We start from the raw sequence: 20,709 nt of genomic DNA, 5'->3' as shown, positions 1-20,709 counted from the left end.
TTAGGAGTTTTTTTTGAACATAAACTTATATAGTTGTTTGGTAAATAAAATTAATGCCTTTTTTTTTTTTTTTGGTTGTTGTTGTTGTTGTTGTTGTGAATAGACATATATACTCTTGATGGAATTGAAGAAGTACAAATAGGAAATCAATGTTAAATGAAAGAGAAATAAGTCCCTTGTCTATCATCTTGAAAAATTCCTGTGTTCTCTATTAAAGGGTTAAAGGGTATGTATGTTCACCAAAAGAGTTCTATTCACAAAACACTTTATAAAAAAAAAAAAAACTTTCTAATATGATGAGTCTTTTATCTCTCACTATTATTATCTAATAAATAAAATAGATCCGAGAAAATCTTACCGTCATGCCTTTCTAAATTGCTAGTTTGGGAGCCTGCTTAGGTTGATTTCAAAGCATAGGTACCTCTCCTTTTAATAATGGTGGAAAGTTGGTTTGCTTGTAGAACTGTGTGATCAAGTAGATTTTTGTCTTTTCTCAAAAAAAAAAAAAAAAAAAAAAAAAAGAGAGTAGATTTTTGTCTTAAGCATTGAATGTGCATTCATGTGCGGGCTAGTATTATAGTATGCTTGGCCAAACTTGAAATCTTTGAGTTTTGTTCATTTTGGCCATTTGCTTCAAAATTTTAATTTTGGATTTTTATGTTTGATTCAATTTTTTATTTACCCTTTATGTTTCAATAGTTTCATTTGAACTCTTCATTTAGTTTTTTTTTTTTTTTGAAAATGAAAATTTTGAAACATAAAGGGCTAAACAGAATATTGAACCAAATATGAAGGACGAAAAAGAAAAATTCAAAATGTAAAGAGTCAATATGAAAACAACTTAAACATGAAGGGTTAAAATGAAAGTTTTGAAATGTAAAGCGTCAAAACAAAAATAACCCCAAATATATAAGGGCTTGAAGTATACTTTAGTCTAAAACAAAATATTCAATACTCACACAGGACTGGCCCAACCTAATTTGGGGCCTTAGGCGAAAGATTTATTTAGTGCCTTTTATATATAAATATTAATTAAATAAAATTATTTAATATTAATCAAATTGAGGTTAATTTGATGTATTAAATACATAATTTAATGAATAATACTAACTAAAACTAAGGTTAATTTCATATAGAGAATTGAATATCATAGTTGAAAAATTAATTTAACAAAAAGAAAAAAAAATTTAAAAGAAAATTAATTTATCTTGGATATATAACGATACATAGTTAATTACATTTATAATCTATGATATTAATTGATGTGCGGCTTTGTAGTAGATTAGTTTTACAAATATTAAAGTTTCAAACTATTAAGCCAGATTAATTATCATTGATGATCTAACACATTTGCAAATTTTTTTTTAAAGCCTTGTTAGAAATAAAAAAGGAAATGCTAAAGGTACTACAAAATGTTCACAAACTATAATGTGACAATAATAGTGATTGATGAGCTTCAATAATGTAATTAATGAATATTTAAAATGCATTTTTGTGATTGGTAACATGTCAATTTGTAAATCTATAGTAAAATTTGTGATATCTTTAACATTTCTAATAATAAAAAGTGCATAATAATTTGAAAAAAATCATATTTTTTATAAAATTTTGGGTCTTTTACAATGAGATGGTGCCTTTTTTTGTAAAGGGTAAATATTTTTTGTGTTGAGGACCTTAGGCCTAGGCCTAAGTTCCCTAGGCTTTGGGCCGGCCCTATACTCACAAAGTTGATACTCTAACAAGTCTAAAACCCCTATACACTGAGTCAATAATATCCTTAATATTTGATTAAAGGGAAATGTAAACCAATGCTCGTTTAATAACTAATTTTAAAAACATTTTATTGGGAGAATGATAAAATAATAAATGTTGTTGACAACTTTTTACATTTTCCATTAAAGTGATATCAAAATTTTCTTATTATGCTTTATTAACAATTGCCCTAAAGACATCCGTTAACATGACCCTCGATTAAAAGAGCTACCAAATGACTAAATAGGAGGCCATTTTAAGTTAAAGCTACCAAATCCTTTATAAGAAATAGACTTTCCATCCACACCAAAAAAGAATAGATTAAGTAAAAATAAAATTTGAAACAATTTTCAACAAATGAGATTCAAAACGACAAAATTGTAAACCCCTTTAAAATTGTTACAATTTCAAGATTTCAATTATTTTCAAGATTAAATATAGTCACAAACGATTAATTGGATTAAATGGTTTGCCGATTATGCTAACTTGAACTCAACCCAACTTAAGCTTAAAAAAATAAATTACCAATCCAACTTATCAGCTCATGAAAAACTAAATGTGATGTTGAGTTAGGTTGGGTTAGGTCGGTGGGTTGTATGCACAACCTTAATTGAGGTCAAACTTTACATTGACAACCTTAGATCAAATGTGAATTTACATAATAACCCTTCCAGAAACTATAAAGAGAGATCTAGACCTGGGGGAAAATGAGCATTTGCCCTTAATTTTGAAACTATGCAGTGAAATACTCTTGTTTTGAAACTATTTAGCAAAATACCCTTATTTTTGAAACTCAATTTTATTAATTTTGAAACTATGCAGCAAAATACCCCTATTTTGAAACTATTTAGCAAAATGCCATTGTTTTTGAAACTCAATTTTAATAAAATTGAGTTTTGTGTAAAATTTGATATTTTCAAAATCGAGTTTTGTGTATATTTTTAAGTGTAATTCAACATTAGCAATGTCAAGTTCCACTTAAATTTTCAAAAAAATTTAAGTGATTAAATTTATTTAGAACTCGATTTTTAGAAAATTATGTTTCAAAATAGAGATATGATAATTAATAGTTTCAAAAGGGACATTGTGCTAAATATTTTAAAAATTAAGGGCAAAAGTCTATTTTTCCCCGTCAGGACTTTTTTGCAATTTCCAGTCCCAGACAAACTGATAAACCCTTATATTATTAGTAAAACCCTACATAGAAACAGACTTTTCAAAACCTCGGCCTCTCTGTGCTTTGCTTCTCTGGTTTTCTGAGATGGCTAAGCGTTTTATTCCACTGCTGAATCGCGTTTTGATCGAGAAAGTCGTCCCTCCTGCCAAAACCAATGCCGGAATCTTGCTTCCTGAGAAGGCCACCAAGGTCGGTCTAATTTCTTCAATTACAACAACACCCACTTTTTAATTTTTTGAATAAAGGTTGTATCTTTATATGCTTTTTCTAATCAATGTGTTGGTTTTCTGAGAAATCTTAGGAAAATTAAGTAAGCCCATGAATGATTTTTTAGTCTCATGTCTTGTGGTTTCCGTTAATTCGAAATATTTGTAAAATACTGTCAAAGAAATGTACTAGGTTGAGTTGAGTGTGAGATTCAAAGCTTGTTGCTTTTTAAATTTGTTTCTATGTTTTCCATCGTTTTCTCAGCAAGTAGACAGAAGGTGATGATTTTCTGTTTCTGGGTACTGTTTATGTGGATAAAATATGGAGAAATTTTCATTCTTGTATAACTAAATTGACACAATAAATGTGTTAGAATCAATGTGTTGTTCTCTGTTTGATATATTTTTGGTTAGTGGGTACTGGTTATTCCTAGTGAATATTAAACAGAACATTTTTTCTGTTATAATGTTTTCTTTGTTCTGAATTTGTTTGGTTAGAATATTATGATTTTATATGCATTATCCGGTGCCAGGGGTCATACTTGTCTAGTTATTGTTCTTGTTATTCAGTTGGAGAAAAAGAGGCTTTTGTATGTGGGGGAGAAAAGCTATATTGGGCTATTGGGAAAATTTTGAGTTTTGGGTCCTCAAAAATGAAAGATATCTAAATTTAAAGTGTGTGGTTCTTTCCTTTGCTACTGATTCTTAGCAAACTGGCAGAGAAAATATCAATCTTTATTAGCATAAGCCATTTGTTTGCAATTTCTTGTGTGATGCTTTGTTCTTCTGTTTATCCTTATGTCCTTGTTCTTATTTGGTACATCAGTTTAAGACTCATATTAGTGAGATTTTCTCTGGTTTGATGCTTTAGATGAACTCTGGAAAAGTTGTGGCTGTGGGTTCCGGGCTTCGTGATAGAGAGGGAAACTTGATCCCCGTTAGCGTAAAAGAAGGAGACACTGTCCTTTTACCTGAATTTGGCGGAACTCAAGTGAAGCTTGGTGATAAAGAGTATGTGTAATTTTCTTCTTCCAGCTGTTGTGCTTTTTTAATTATATATTGTAATAGTATGTCTTTCTGTGGTTTTTTTAATTTTTTTATACGTTTGATATGGACCTGCATCATAGTTTTTGTGGTTTGTTTCTCTCTAGAACTTTACAAAAACTTCAGTTTGTTTACCCCAAGGGGTAGCATGAGTGGTTGGAGACCACGCCTCATAAAGCCCTCGCCTCCCATTTGGGTCAACACTTATTAAAATAAAAGGCTTCAATTTTTCTCCTTTTTTCAATTTCAAATGCATGGTTGTTCTTATTGTTGAAATTTCTGGATAAAAATTAATTTTCATTTTTTGTTAAGTAATTAAATTTAAATTAAAAAAGAAAACATTTAAGGACTTATTTTCTTTTTATTGGAGAAATATTGAGAAACAAATACAAGATATAAATTATGGTATACATGAAAAGATTAAATTAGAAATGTGGTAGGGATAATCATGGATAAAATTCATAAAGAAGTTGTTGAGGTTAGGGGAGGATAGGGGATAGAATTATGTTCATATAATTTTTTTAGGAGAAGTGACAATTAACATAGTTAATGCATATGCTCCTTAAATAGGATTGGAAGAATGGGATTTTTTTTATTTTATTTTTATTTTTTATTGGGGGAGACCTAAATGGTCATGTTAGAAAAGATAATGTGAGGTTTTGAAAGAGTTTGTGGAGGCCAGGGATATGGAGTAAGGATTAAGGAATGAATCAGGAGATGCCATTCTAGACTTTGCAACAGCATATGATTTGATATTAAGAAATACTTAGTTTCGGTAGAGGGAATCACACTTAATAACTTTTAAAATGGGACAAATATTAGTCAAATAGATCTCATCCTTACTTGATAATTTGATAGTAGATGTTGTTAAGTGTATCCACTCAACATTGGTTGTTGGTACTAGATATTTGCATTAGAATGGAAAAGAAAAGATATTAGATAGAAACTCAAGAAATAAGTGGTGGAGTTTGAAGGGAGAGAAACAAGTTGGGTCTAGACGAATAGAGTGGTTAAAGAAGTACTTGGAGAATCTAAAGGATATGGGTGACTGAATAAGGAGACTTGGTGGTGGAATGAGGATGTTCAAGCAACTGTTAGATTAAAGAGAGATATAGAAGTCTACCTATACGTATAGATAAGGCCGCTTATGAAAATTATAATGTTGCAAAAAGGGAAGTAAAGAATGAAGAAGAAGAACATTTATAAACTTGTTAAGACAAGGGAAATGAAAACAAGAAACTTAAGTTGTGTCAAGAGCATTAAAGTTAAAGATCAAAGAGTGCTAGTAAAGGAAGTTGATATTAAAGACATATGGAAAAGATGTTTTGATAAAAAAATTTAATGGACGTGATATAAGAGATTGGAGGGAATTGAGTAACCCAATTCGAGGCGTAGGACTCATGAGGAGGATGAAAATGGAAAAAGTTTTGGGGCTCAAGCTTTGATTGTTGTTATTTTCTTTAACTGTCCTCACAAAAGGTGCTCAATTTTTAACCCCATTTATGATTCACATTTTCAACATTGGTGGAAGTGTGCGTGTGTATATATATATATCTATACTATATATAAGAGGAGGATTTCGCTCTTTCAACTGGACTTTTATGTGGCTAAGAAATACCCTCATTAATGAAGGGTGACTTCATTTAAAAATAGGGTCATAAATGTCAAATAACAAATTTCATTTTGAATTCAAAAAGAGAATTTCTAAAATTTAGGATTTTTTTTCCCTTCACGTTTAAAAAAGAAATTACAGTTATTGCTTATCTCTAAAGTTTATTCTTTTTATTTGTTTGAAAAAAAAAATTTTCTAAATTATAATAGATGTAAATTATTAACTTTTACCAAAAAAAAATAGAAGAGCCTCACGCGAGTGCTCAGAGGTTAGTGTGTGTATATATATATATATTTTCTTTCCTTTCTTACAGATATTCAAGATGAAGATTTGAAATTTTGCACATAATTTGATTGCGTTTGTGTATGAAAAGTAGTTTATTTTTTGCATATATTTCTCTATTTCTTTCTCAATATAGTTGGGAATTTTATGTATATTGTAGAATACATGGCAGAATACTTGATTTGACAACAATGCTTGAATATATTGCTCCTCTTTTCTCAATTTCATGTTTATGTTAGCACATTACTAGGTTCTGTGAGTGTTTCTTAAGAAAGAAGGCAACTAGAAGGTTGTCATGTTGAGTTGTGTACCAGTGATCCATGCACTTGGTGGGTCTTAAACCCATGATTTACCCTCCGCTATGCTTTTTATAAAAGGAGATCTCATTTGGAGCTAGAGATCATTGGTTATTACCACAGTTGGTTTCCAATTACTCTTTCATTTTGGAAATTCAAATTGTAGTTCACTTTGAGAAATTACACTCCAGTTCATCAACCTGATAACTTTGATTCTAACAATATATTCTAAAAATTCCCAGATTTTTAAAGGATTTGTTGCATCCTAGTGTCCCCCTGACACAGGACAACCAGAACAAAATTGAAACAACAATAAAATAAAGGGATATGACGTAGGAGTCGGCACCTAGGCCTTACTTGGAGTCAGCACTAAGTGGGGAAACCACTAGGAGTCAGTACCTGGACCTGGAGTCAGCACTAAACCAAAGAAAGACCAAACAACCATTTTTTCATTTATCAAAATATCAACTATCCCCTCTAGGAATACAATAGATTGCTTATAAAGGATTGCTAAACCCTAGTTTTAATAGGAAACCTTAATTGTCTTATTACAAAAATAATCTTGCTTTCAAATTAAAATACTAATAGCCCAATAAACTATTAGGACCTAAAACATAAAAATACAATTGACTTGCAAACATAAATAATATTAAATAAAAATCTTCTTGAGTCTCCCGCATCATTCTCCTCTGGTTGGAGAAAACTTGACCTTGAGTTTTAAAGCATTGAAGAATTAGGATGTTGACAAGTAACATTTGCTTCAAGTTTGGAATCACCTTAGGGAGCACAGGGAAGAGAAAAACCTTGAATTCCACCACATCAAACTCATTTGGAGTAACAAAATCAATGTGTGGAATTAGTATAATCTCGTCTTGAACCTTATGAACCATAGGAAACAATGTGGTTTTAACCTCTTAGACTTCTCCAAGATGTAGATCTTTAAGCACCATGGAGGGTTGATTAGAAGCACATTCAACAACTTCAACTTTCACATCATGTGCACCTTCAAGCTTGCTGCATTGTTTTTGAGTGGGTGCCATTATCTTTTCTAGTTGGGCATTAATCCTAGTGATCATTTGCTCCCCCAATTTCCACGACATAGGTGAAACAATCTGATTTTCTTTTCTTACACTAGCAAAAAGTGAATAGAGAAGATCCAAGGAAATGTCTTCACTTTCATCTATGACCAGATTCGTAATTGTTTCCATGGCTGAAAGTACATCAGGTGGATAGTTGGACCTAATTATCTTTAAGAAACTTTGAAACATCTCAACAACCAATGCATCATACTCAAGATCTAGCATCACCAAGCATAACTTGACCTTTGCAATGGTTTCAAGAATTGAAACCACCTTCTTATAAGAGTGAGTAGACACATGAGGCATATTTTCAAATGCTACCACAATCAACTGAAATATTTTTTTCATTTGCTCATCCTTATATGGGGCATCTGGATCTGTTATCCTTGTAATCTCAATAATGCAAGATACAACGGAAACCTTCACATCCATTTCAGCATGTCTCAAAAATTTATTAGTGATCAATGCCTTCACTGAGGGTAAAAGTGCATCTCGCATTGATTTGGATGGTTCTTGCTCCACATATGCTAACAAATTTTGAACTTTATCAAGAAGAGTGAGAAGATCATCAATGGAGGAAGGGGGGGTTAAGGAGTCTATTCCCAGCCTCCTTAATTTGCTTCTCAAATTCTCTATCTTTACGCTGCTTCTCAAGCTTTCCATCAAAGGAAGTCATTTTCAGCTATGAGGCACAAAATAGTGAAATGCAGAGGTTGAAACTAAATTTTCTGCTCAAAGTTGAAGCGCACAGGTTGGCTTCTGGGTTTAATGGTTTTTTTTATTTTTTATTTTTTATTTTTTTTTATTTTTAAGTGGCAAGTTGGGTTGGTATGTCTTTTATGGGCTGAAACAAGTGTGTATTGAGAGTGAAACAGGCTAGTGCCGCTAGGAAGAAAGAACTTAGATGGGACTATCGGGTTACCTCTGATGTGGGCTTGATGGACTGGCTATTTGTTGCAACAGCAGTAGTCTTGTGATGGCTGTGGGCAGCGGCTTTGGGACGACAGGGTGAGATTGACATTAACGAATTCTTGCGGTACTGTTCTGGTGGAGTGGGTTGGCGACGCGGTACTCTGAGACGGCAAGGTGGAGTGGTGTTGCACTGAGACAAAGGAGGAACTCAAAGTGGCCGAGGAATAGGTTGGCGCTTCAATCATTTATTAGGATGGCAGCATTGGCTTTCCAATGGGTGGTGGCGGGTGAAGAACCTTTTGAAAGAACTTGACCAAGTCTGGCTGTGGGGTTTGTTGGTTGTTGGGTCAAAGGGCTTGGGTTGATGGGTAACCTTTTTGTGGCTTGATACATGTGGCCCTGTGGGTATTGACCGATGGTTTTCTGATGTTGGTTTGGTAGAGATGTGGCGAAGGGATTTTGAAGGTGGTATGGTGGCTGGATTTCTAGTGGTGGAAAAATATGGTGAATGTCTTTTTCTTGACTTGCGATGATGCTTCAAACAAATCGGTGTTTGCTTTGATACCAAAATTAACGTAGGACAACTAGAACAAAATTGAAACAATAATAAAATAAAGGGATATGACCTAGGAGTCAGCACCAAGCGGCGAAATCACTAGGAGTCAGCACTTAGGATGGACCTAGAGTTAGTACCAGGCCAAACGGCCATTTCTTCATTAATCAAAATATCAACTATACCCTCAAGGAATACATTAGATTGCTTATAAATGATTGCTAAGCCCTAGTTTTAATTGGCTAGGAAACCCTAATTGCCTTATTACAAAAATGACCTTGCTTCCAAATTAAAATACTAATAGCCTAATAAACTACTAGGACCTAAAACATAAAATTACAATTGACTTGCAAACATAATAATATTAAATAAAAATCTTCTTGTGTCTCCTGCATCACCACCCCCCCTCCCATTTCTCCCTCTTCTGTGCAGATTAGGTGTTTGCCATGATGGACAGTTATCCATCATTCATGTTACTGTTGGGGGTCCATGCATGGTAGGAACTTTGATCATATGACAGATAGACTGGATGTTGGTTTTGAGGTCATTAAAACTTAAAAGCCCATTTTGTAGAAGCTAACCTTTCAAGTTCCTTAGCTGAAGTAATCGCATTATACTAGGCTGGACAGTTATGGGTAATTGTTGATGTGATTTTGAATAACTTTTATCTTGTCATTAACATAACGTTTGGAGTATTATTGCCAATGCATTGGATGGATATGTTTACCTTATGTGGACCAACATATGATTGCTGGAAGACTTACTGGTGTATGGAAAATAGGAAATCAAACTAATCTACTTGCACTACGTCAAAGACTTGAAACATAACAGACAATTGCAAACTAGACTAATTTGAAATTTATGCTAATAAGAATTAAAAAGTACGTTATCTAGCCTCTCATCCTATAATTTATTGCTATTTACCATCCCCAATAATGTGGTTAATAGTTTGGAAAGGTTGTGGCAGAGTTTTTTGTGGGGAGTGCTGGGGGATTATTCAAATTCCATCTTGTGGAGGGTGGAATGGTGCCTGTACCCCCAATAAAAAATGGGGTTTGGGGGGGGGTAAGAAAATTGTGCACTTCTAATCAAACTCTGTTGGGTAAATAGCTATGCAGATATGGGATGGAAGGAGATCATAATCTATGGAGATAGGTTGTCAGAATGAAGTATGAGTAAGATCAGGGTCAGTAGACAATGAGGGTTGTAAGAAGTACATATGGCTGTAGCCTTTGGCGAAGCATCCTGGTGGGTTGGGAGAGATTTGTGAGCTACATTTATTATGTGGTGGGGGATGGTCATAGAGTGAGGTTTTGTACAACATTTGGTGCAGGAGTCAACCTCTAAAAGAATTATTTCCAGATTTGTTCTCAATTTTCTGTGGCAAACAACGATGCTTTTGTGCATGGGGTTATACTCATCGCAGTGCCATTCATGAGTTCCAAGACTCACTTGGATTTCCTGTATGATTCTTCATTTCTTTGTAATTTTCTAGATACTTGTGTTCATCATTGTGAACATGAAGTAATCTCCTATTTCAATATAATATCATTAATTACTCATAAAAAAAAGACCTTGGAATATTCACTTCGTAAGAGCTTTCATGATTTGGGAATTGTAATTTGTGCAATTATTGTTTGACACTTTGTATGCTAATATATCAAGAGGAGATGAAATCTCTTCATTGGTGAGATCTATGTTTGAGTGATCTCATTGTATGGGAAATAATGATAGGCATTCACTTGTAGATTTCTTTCATTTAGATTATAAATCTTTTCAGTATTATTCTAGAGAAGATTTTAGATTTTTGTGTATACTTCCTATGTAATAAAGTAAATTGTTGTGTATGCTTCCCGTGTACATAAAATATCTTCTCTTTCTCAAGAAAGTTTTTTATTTTTTTTAAAAAAATCTAGCATTCAACTAAATAACTGTTGGGTATACACGTGTGACTGAAGTCTCATGTTAAATAAGAATGACCAGAGCAAGTGGTTGATATAACATAGTTGAGCTCAAACTCATAAGTGTAAGCTTTTGGATTAAGTGGTGTTCACATATGTTATATTACCTACTCAGTTGAATCTCTCTAAGGTCTAATCTCCCCAACAATAACATTAAGGAAAAAAGAATTGAGAAGAAATTTCTTATGTTAATCTACTCATTTCTTAGAACAACAGTTCCAAGAAAAAAAATTGTTGTCTCCAACCCTGAGCTACTTACTTTCTCTGTTGTTTAACTTTGTTTCAAATGTGATCCATTTCATTATATCCAAGTATGATGCATGATTTTTGTGATTAAATTCTAATGGGATTTCTTTTTGAACTCATTTCAGCTATCATCTGTATCGGGATGAAGATATATTGGGGACACTTCTTGAATAATGTACTACTATATGACCTGTGACTTTATGCTCCATGTTGAAATAGTTCATGATACGTCTTAGTAGATCTGAGTCATCTGGTAACAATTAGTATTTTACCTTATCCTGCTATTGGGCATTTCAATTCTGCTTTGTGCTTTTCCTTTAGATGAAAGAAACTTAAACTTTTCTGTTATCTGAGTAAGGATATTCATGACAATAACATCTTTTTTTTACTACATTGCAACTTGGTGTTTTAATGTGGTATAATTCTACAGATCAAGCAGTATATTTCTGATACTATGAAAGAGACATGCAGCGAATGAAGTTTTAGTTCGTATGTATAACCCAATAATCCTCACGTAACAAAATTTGTATTTAAGGAAGTTCAGGGAAAGAATACACATGTACTCTACCCGTCGCTCTAGAATGTCAGCAATTACTCCTTGTGCTAGTAGTCCCCAACTCAGCACCGTATAGTTACCGACCTTCCTGGATTAAGTGTTTTCATCCAAGAAATGTGGAGCGGATTTGTTAGAAACCATTAGTAACAAGTATGCATGTTTTCTTTTATGATATTCAATACAGTATGCTCTGCGACGTGCAACTAGTTTGAGTGAAGTTCTCCTATGTCATCAGATAAAGAAAAAAACAAGAATGCATCTTAAATCTTAGGATTGAGTTGAGGTATGGTGTTCAAAGTCAAAATACAAGCGACATAGATGTTAAGGGTAAAGCATGTACCAAAGTTTTAAGTTCCTAATTATATCCAAGATCAATCTGCCTCTGCCTGCAATAAAAGAGCAATCAGGACAAGCACCTGGGTATCACTTTTTCTCATAAAGTAGAATTATTTTCTAGGTATTTGTTTGATTGCTTCATCCAAAACCCCAAGTGGCCTATTAATTTAATCAGCGCTTCACATCATTACACGCAGCCAACCATCTCCGCTGCCTTAAGGGAAAGCTCGAAATGAGTTCCAGAAGAATATAATGGCCACTCATGCCCACATTTACTCAAAGCCACTCCCACCAAAAATGGGTGCAAATTGCAAACATATTCTGGATTCTTTTTCTTTTTTGATCAGAAATATATTCTGGATTCTTTTGGTAAAAACACTTGGTTTATATTCACATTTATGTAGTAAAGTTGGTGGTGACTTAACCTTGTCATTTTTCAATCATGACGCATGCGCATTATTTGTGGTTCCAAATTCAATTTCCAAACGATCAAGACCACTTTAGGCACGAAGATGATGAATTTGGAACTACATTGTGGGTGTCCTTGAACGAAAATTGGAGCTAAAGAAGTGGCTTGTCAGTGGGAGGATGAGTCATGTTGAACCTCATGCTTTAGTTACATTAATATACCCGAATTTTGCTTTCATACTAAATTTAAGTAAGACAACACGAAAACTGAATAAAAGAAACAATAAATATAATTTAACACTACAATGTTGAAAAATTCCTAGGAAATTTTTTATTAACCATAAAGTTGTGAAGTGTTTCCATTGAGTTAAAACAAAACTCAAATTCTAGTTGACTTAGAAAACGTTTTTTCTTATTGGCTTGGTTAATCCAAATTATTGAATTACAAAAACAAGGCTAAATTAAAATAAAATTTAATTTGTGCCTCCTATTAAAAACTTTGTATTGTAGATTGTGATATGAAAGGATGTAGGTATATGTTTTAGGACTTGTCCCATATTGAAAGTTTACAAAGCTTTTTGCGGGTGTATAAAGTAACACGCGCTAACAAATAAGATGATTGAGAGAACTTATGGACATATGGCTCTAGAACATTATTTTTTGCGAAGGAAGTCCCATTATCTTATTTTCGGTTCATTTTTCAATTTTTTAGAGACTTATCTATAAATTAATGACCAAAATCATAGTCAAATACACAAATTTTGTAAGAATTTCTTTTAAAAGAAAACTTTAGATTTGCTATGCATTTATTATTAATGACCTAAATATTAAACTCTTTTGTGTGGGGACGATTATCACCTTAAAGAAAGTGTATCAAAGTCCATTATTTTTTTGATCATTTTTCAATTTCTTTAACACTTCCGGCATCATACTTCCCTCCCACGGTCTCTAAAACTCACACAAGCCTACTAGAATAATACATCTAGTCAATTGCTGGTTGTCAAACTATCAATTCCTCTGCCTCTGCCGTCAATGATAACCTAATTGGCAGTATAGATTTTTGCTATATAACATATCATGGCAGGACATACACGGTTTTTACCAATAAATCAGCAAGGGCAACCATTGAATTATACTTCTGCAGTACATTTTGTTGCAATGAGAAGTTGATGAAAAAAATTCAAAACGAAACAATATGGTTGCTTAAATCTTGTTCATTTGTTTAAGAACTTGCTCAATGCTCGGTCAATGAGGGTGATTCTGGCATTGTCCTTCCTGCCAAAAATGAACTAAATAGCACAAGTGATCTCTTTGGCTGTGTAAATGGAGCTTCATGAGCTGCTCCTCTAATGGTTGCAAAAGATAAGATATTGCCATATACTTGTGTCCATCCAGCAACCTGTAAATCAGAAATGTGAAAGACTAAGTAAAGGTTGCATAGTAACATTTATGTTTGTTATTTAACTTATTCTCATAAACTAACCTGTGTTCCTCCAAACCACGCTCTGTAAGGCACAGTTGTATTCAGTCCCAACTCCTTGGCAAGTCCATTTACGAGTGTTCGTGTCCCAGTAAGTGGGATGACAGAATCTTGGTCTCCACTATAGAGGTGCAATATTCATCATTATTTCTAATCTGACAGACTTACATATTTGATGAAATCATGGATGATAAACTAACTAAATTAATCATATTTTTATATACCTGTATACTAAGACCCGGATGCCTGATTTGGCAAGCTCACCCAGAACATGGATTGTAGGTACTTCAAGATTTTGCATTTCATATTTGATGACACTGTTATAAAAGAACACAACCATAAACTAACTTTGAAAGAAGAGCTTATCAGGTAAAATAATGAATAACTTTGAAAGTGCACGTCCCAACATAAATGATGGTCAGAGGAGAAAAACAATGCATACTATTAACAAGAAGCTTATGTTGGTCACGTGGTACTTAACTACTTACCAACATATTTGAAGCACTGAAAATGATTTCAAACTTAGACAACTTTAAATTTCTTGATCCATCACAATAATATTATAATTAACACATTGTTGAGGAGTTGGAATTAATTGAAACAATTTTAATATTTAGGGGTCCTTGTCATGTTACTCTTGTGACGGAGTCTTTTCATTTTTAAAGAGGCAAGGAAAATTTAAATACTATTTGATTGTAATACAAACATCAAGAAGTGTAAGATTATTACTCGCTGCAAAAAGTCCAATTGGAGACTCCAACAAGTCGAGCATGGAAAGCTTGCTGTACGTCTTTCCGGTTCAAGTACTTATCTGTTTCATCTTCCACGCAAACATCTATTTTCTCTGTATCTTGCTGTAAGTGAGATCAAATTAGCCCAGAGGAAAACATGTAGGTACAAGAAACAGGGGAAACAGAGTTTCCATACACGTATAAGGCATGCAAAGAAGAAAATTTGAATTGAGAAAAAGCTGAGCCTCACCAGTTGATTCAACACCTGGGCTTGTGAAAGAATTGATGGTAAACAGACATCAAGAGTGACATCATACGTGTCGATGGAGTTACTAATTTCTCTTGAAACTTGTCTTATTACTCCAGAACAAACAGGAGTGAGACTGCGACTAGTTGACTGTCTTCTGATTTGGGAGTAATTACAGATGGAAGTGAAACTTTCATAAGTTGAATCGGATATCAATCCGTGAGACCAATAGAACTCAGCCCTGGAGTTGAAATCAATATTGAACTCCAGTAGAGGATTCCCTATCTGCAGGCAAGAAAGTTTGAGCACATTGCCTAAAAAGTACTGCATTTAACTTCATTTTTCTTTCTAAATTGTGATCTTTTACTTACAGCTATGCCCTTGAGATTGAACTTCACATTTTGCTTAATAATGAGCTGTGCGAGTTGTGGAACATAATGTCCTAGCAAGAAGCAGCATTTTCAGCATTCTCTCCTCTCTAAAATTTTGTGTGATTTCATTAAGAGCAAGTTATATTTATCTACTTATAATATACCTGCATAACTCTCCCCTGTGATGAACAAATCTCTACCTTTGTATTCTGGGAATTTTGTGAACCAGCGCTGAAGGAACTCAAGATTATCTTGTGCTGTTGATGAACAAATTTGGAATCTATATTAGATAAAATACTACCACCATAGACAACATCTTTTCTATGGGAACAAATCTCCAGATTTTCTTGCTTAATGAAATGATGCTACATAGTTTTAATGTCAGTCTGAAGTATAGATGTAAGCCCATTTACGCTACACCTGAAGTTAGCTAATGAAATCAATTAATTCAGTTCAATAATGATATTTACAAAATAATAAGAATATCTCTTTCTTTGGTACTCTTAGGCTTGAAGGTAGAAGTTCTGAAGTCAAAACCTGTGAGTTCATCGTTCACGGAGTCATAGAAGGATTTATTAGCAGCGAAGGAGAATCCAACTCCTGCTGGGGATTCCAGGTATAACATATTTGCTTCTGTAACAGTAACAAAAGAGAAACTTAAAAGTAAATCCAACTATTTACTTGAGTAAAATATTTGCTCCTGTTGCAAAGTGAAATTTAGAAAATAGACCTTCCTTTTTCACTTGAATAATAATGTTATGAACACATGCACATTCCACATCCAAAAAGTTGAAGATAAAGTTGTATGGGTATACCTTTATTCCAGCTATAATCATTTCTGACCAGAATGTCTCCACTTGGTCTAAAGGGCCCATGCTCGCAAAATGCTCCGGCACCAATTGATGAACAACCAGGACCTTCAAAATTCATTCAAGGATTTCAAATTTTTTTTTTTTCCTTTTCAATTCTTACAAGTCAGTAAGGATTTGAAGTTGAGTTTAACAACTAGATTAATGTGAATTTACCTCCATTCAACCAAAGTACTAGAGGCTTTGAAGCTGGTTCTGTTTCTGCTTCAGCAAAATAGTAAAATAGAGCTCTGTGTTGCCTTTCATCAATGGTTATGTATCCCCCATATTGCTGGAAATTAACCTTTGGCTGCCCTGGCAAGCTGACTATCTTATGATCTCCCGAAATGGAGCCAAGAGTTAGGCATACTTGCACTAGAGTTGCATAGATTGTTCCGATGATAATCCATGATTTATGTTGCATAATGACAGATGGAGAGAGAGAGAGAGAGAGAGAGAGAGAGAGAGGATGCAACTTAATTGTGTTTCTTCAGGTGGCAACTGTTTAGCTACTTTTAACCCGCTCCATTATTTTCTTTTATTTCAGTTTTTTATAGATATATAAAAATACATAATTCAAATCCATTTCAAGTATGCGTTGCCTAGGTTATTGCAACTTCCTTGTTTTACTTGATTAATTAATTTATTGTTTATTTTAACGATAATTGATACACTTTTCTTTGCTCTTGTTTGCTTCCTCCTTGTTGTACCAGTTGTTACCTAGCATTTTCTAAGTACTAATATGGTAATAGTCAGGGCCGGCTAGGCAAGTTAGGCCTAGGCCTAAGGCCCCACCAAAAAATAAAATTTTTCTTGGGAAAAAAGGCTCCATTTTTCATGGTTAAAAGTCCAAATTTTTATAAAATTATATATATTTTCTAAATGTTGTACATTTTTTTTTTTAATTAGTGATATACAAATTTTACTATTGGCTTATAAATTGTCATGTTATTAATCACAAAAAATGTGATATAAATACTCATTAGTTAAATTGATGAAGTTCATCAATGAGAGACAATATCACATTATATTTTGAACATTTTATAGTGCTTTTAATTAACGCATTTTTCTTTTTCATTTCTATTAAAACTCTCAAAGTAAAAGACCAATAGAACCTTAACTCAATTGAAACCCTAAAATATTTCAAAAAGATGTTGCAAATGTGTTTAATAATCAATTATAGATTAATCTTCCCTAATAGTTTGAGACTTTGATTTTTATAAACTAATATCCTACAAAACCATACACCAAATAATATCTATCTCTCTCTCTCTTAAAATCAAAATATAAAATTACAAATTAGATTACAACTTTATTTAACTATGCATCGTCTTATATCCAAAATAAAGTATCTTTTTCAATCGCAATATATTTTTATTCATTTTTATTAATATTTATAATTCAACTATGATATTCAGTTCTCTATATGAAATTAACATTAGTCTAGTTGGTACTATTTATGTATTTAATGTATTAAATTAACCTTAATTTGATTAGTATTAAATAATTTGGTTTAATTAATATTTATATATTAAAAGCCTCGCATAAATTTTTCGCCTTAGACCCCAAATTATGTTGGGCCGCCCCTGGTAATAGTAATATGCAATGCTTTATTTTTTTGGCAAATATTTGAAATGGGCACATAGTGTGAACAGACACACATGTGTGCAACAACCGAAATCTTAGGATAGTGTCCTTAACTCACGATTTCAGTTGTTCCCCCCTTATTTTGAGAAACTATGCAAATAAGTTTGGAAACACAACAATTTTCACAATTGTTGAAGTGACATGTTGTGATTGGTGCAAACAAAAGTAATGTAAATATAGACCCATGTAAGAGTGATGCTTCTCTTGTAACAATTTGCCACGCCAATAGTGATAAAAAAAAAAAAAAAAATTGTCAAAATATTTTTGTCCCTAGCACTTTGAAAGCACTTTTTTTTTTTTTTTTTTTTCCTTTAAAAAAAATGATATTGTTCTTAATCTTCATCACCCCGATTTTGAAAGATTTAAAAAAAAACCAGAAAAATCCACACAGAGATAGTGATTGCGTGGTAAACAATCAAAGAATGTAATGCTTCTTATCTTATTTGGATGGGATTCGGGTATTTAGAAAGAGACAAATTTAAATTCAAAAAGTTCTCCTAAAGTGCGTTAGGAGCCATCATGGATCCTGATCGGATTCCAATATCGGCTAGCACCACCTTTTTCTGACCAAAATTTCTTATTTTGGAACTCAAATAGTCCTGTCTAAACTTTATTTTAAACAAAATGAATAATTAAACTTTACATAGAAACTTATTCCCTAATTCAAACCAAATGCAACTGTTCTACCTACTTTTGGAAAAAAACAGAGAGAGAGAGAGAGAGATGCTCCCAAGTGGTTCAATTTCATTTGAAAAGCATGTCTACATTATATTCTGTTCACAGACATTTGTTAGAAGAAAATTAAATAAAAAAAAAGACCCTTAAAATATCGACCTCTGCCTTCGCATGTATCACATGATGTGGTGCTATTCAATTGATGTAAAGTGATGACTTTATCCTGCCAGATTTGGAGTCTCGTTCCTAATCATACCCTACCAACAATGTCTTCATTATAGAGTCTTGGCAAGTTGCACTAGTGAATTCTGGACAGATCAATACCCACAAAATTTTAGTGGCCCATTCAGCGTGTAGCTAATTAGAAGAATCAGGCCTTGAAAATGACATGATTGGTAAGTGGTACCATGTGATAATTGGTAGATCTAGTCCCTTGATTGAAGATTCGTGTGGAAAACCTGGTACGTTTAATTTCGCAATATGCTGATTTGTGCAATTGTGAGTACTCCCTGAAAAAAGGTGAATTTATATGAGCAAAAAGTTTCCACTACTCAGAGTGTGTTTGACACCAGCTTTTAGTAATAGCTTTTATATACAGTTTTTTAAAATCTCATTTTTCCCCTCATTTTCTCACTTTTTCAAAATATTTTCAAGGTATAAGTACATTTTAGCACATTTTCAATAAAAAAATTAAATAAGTTGTTCTCAAAAATACATTTAGTTGCACAAATTAAATGTGCAATTATATGGGTCTTTAGAATTATTCATTTTTCTTAATAGAGTTTTGGACTTTTCCGCATACTGGTATGCCAAACTGTGAGTGCATGTCTCTGTTTTAGTAGCGAAAGTCTAAGAAAGTTGCATATACTTACTGAATGACATATTTGATTACTCACTCATTAAGGATCAGTATATCAGTCTAGTCACATTACAAGCATCTAAGTCACATCATTTTCAATTGAAGAGGAATAAGGTGTGTAGAGGTGAAATAAATGAAAATCTATGGGAAGAGTACTTTTTGTTTGCCAAAAGCCAATAAATAAAAATAAAAAATCATATTCATATCCTTGCGCCTGTTTTTTGGAAATTTGACTGTCTTCTATACTTTACTTTTTTTTTTTTTTTTGAGAAGTGTCTTCTAAACTTCTTATATAGCATTCATATTACTAGTGTTAAAATAGGCCCCCCTTCCCCCCAAAAAAAACTATTTTTTGCACCACAAACAGCAAAATGCATGCTATATTTGAGCTACTAAATTTAAAAATATTTAACAACTAGCTACTGTGAATTACTATTAGTAGCAATGACTGAAGCTAGAGTGGCAAGTTGCTATTCGCTTTTATTGATTTTTTATTCTCTCTCTCATCTCAGCCTTTCACTCTCACTTTTGTGAGTGGATATTTTATAGGTATTATTTTATTATAATTGGGTGATATGCTAAAGTAAAAGATGAGATATAGGGCGTACTATTATATGTGGTATTAAAATAGATAAATTAGGTTTTTGAGGTGCTAAAAGCTAAATTTTTTAACACTACAAAAGTGAATGCTCAATTTGTCAACATCCCTGTAGGAAGTTGTTGAGTGAAAAATGTTAAAATTACTTCTAAGGTATCATATAAAGCTTCCAAATCAATGTAGCAATAAATATGATTTGTGTCACATTAACAATGTTATAAATAAATTGCTTAATTTCTTTTTTGTGTTGTATTGAAAAAAAAAAAAAAAAACAATAGTTTGTAAAACTATGTACTAAATTTGTATCCCTGACTTCCCTCAACGTAATAAAAGTACTAGTTATACATATATCACGGGTTCCAGTTAACTCAATAGGTAAAATCTGTTATCATCAAATAAAAGATCTAGGGTTTGAACATTGTTTATATTTCCCCTCAATTGGTAATTTGGCTTGATGTTAAAGAACAATCCTCATATAGAGAATGTCATAAATTCAAAGTCAAATCTATTTGTTGAGGGCCATTTGTGAGAAAAAAAGCCCAATAACAAGGGCAACAAAGAATTGACAAAGCAGATAGCAAAATCATTAGGCCCAAGCGGCAGGAATAATGGATCACAAGCCCAAAAAATAAACAAATGGGTCTTGAAGAGGCAAATGGGCTCAAAGAAGTTCGGAAAGAAAGAAATAGCATCCCATGGGTAGTGTATGAGATAGAAAAGCAAGAAAGGGCTGCTGCAGGCTCAAGATAATGCAAACTAAGAAAGTAAGGGGTTTATGGCAGGCCCATAAACCCCAAGGATGAGAATAAGGTTATTGGGCCAGGGAAGCCCAA

At 33.0% G+C, this 20,709-nt stretch overlaps 2 protein-coding genes across 2 annotated transcripts; one reads left to right on the top strand and one right to left on the bottom strand.

Annotated features, from left to right (window-relative positions):
* Window positions 1-2,945: 2,945 nt before the first annotated feature.
* On the top strand, window positions 2,946-11,513 carry LOC126693331 (10 kDa chaperonin-like). Its single transcript, XM_050389273.1, has 3 exons — window positions 2,946-3,118; window positions 4,007-4,146; window positions 11,246-11,513. The coding sequence occupies exons 1-3, from the start codon at window positions 3,014-3,016 to the stop codon at window positions 11,292-11,294; spliced, it is 294 nt and encodes a 97-aa protein (XP_050245230.1). The 5' UTR covers window positions 2,946-3,013; the 3' UTR covers window positions 11,295-11,513.
* A 2,002-nt stretch (window positions 11,514-13,515) lies between these two features.
* Window positions 13,516-16,624, bottom strand: LOC126693329 (serine carboxypeptidase-like 45). Its single transcript, XM_050389272.1, has 10 exons — window positions 16,275-16,624; window positions 16,065-16,166; window positions 15,787-15,882; window positions 15,414-15,506; window positions 15,250-15,320; window positions 14,882-15,163; window positions 14,630-14,754; window positions 14,125-14,217; window positions 13,904-14,021; window positions 13,516-13,819 (listed from the first exon to the last, which is right to left on the bottom strand). Exons 1-10 carry the CDS (start codon window positions 16,519-16,521, stop codon window positions 13,655-13,657), a joined length of 1,392 nt encoding a protein of 463 aa, XP_050245229.1. The 5' UTR covers window positions 16,522-16,624; the 3' UTR covers window positions 13,516-13,654.
* Between the last annotated feature and the right edge of the window lie 4,085 nt (window positions 16,625-20,709).

The sequence above is a fragment of the Quercus robur genome, chromosome 7 (genome assembly GCF_932294415.1).
Source record: "Quercus robur chromosome 7, dhQueRobu3.1, whole genome shotgun sequence".
Classification (NCBI taxonomy): Eukaryota; Viridiplantae; Streptophyta; class Magnoliopsida; order Fagales; family Fagaceae; genus Quercus; species Quercus robur.
Note: the sequence above shows the minus strand (reverse complement) of the source record. Positions and strands in the feature narration are given on the sequence as shown.

Excerpts from the sequence above, each read along its gene's own strand:
- LOC126693329 (XM_050389272.1), bottom strand. The coding sequence starts at position 16,521 with ATGCAACATAAATCATGGATTATCATCGGAACAATCTATGCAACTCTA. Across the intron at positions 15,507-15,786 it reads CGTGAACGATGAACTCACAG|CACAAGATAATCTTGAGTTC; the intron begins GTTTTGACTTCA and ends GTTCATCAACAG. Across the intron at positions 15,321-15,413 it reads CACAGGGGAGAGTTATGCAG|GACATTATGTTCCACAACTC; the intron begins GTATATTATAAG and ends GCTTCTTGCTAG.
- LOC126693331 (XM_050389273.1), top strand. The coding sequence starts at position 3,014 with ATGGCTAAGCGTTTTATTCCACTGCTGAATCGCGTTTTGATCGAGAAA. Across the intron at positions 3,119-4,006 it reads TTCCTGAGAAGGCCACCAAG|ATGAACTCTGGAAAAGTTGT; the intron begins GTCGGTCTAATT and ends TTGATGCTTTAG. Across the intron at positions 4,147-11,245 it reads GTGAAGCTTGGTGATAAAGA|CTATCATCTGTATCGGGATG; the intron begins GTATGTGTAATT and ends AACTCATTTCAG.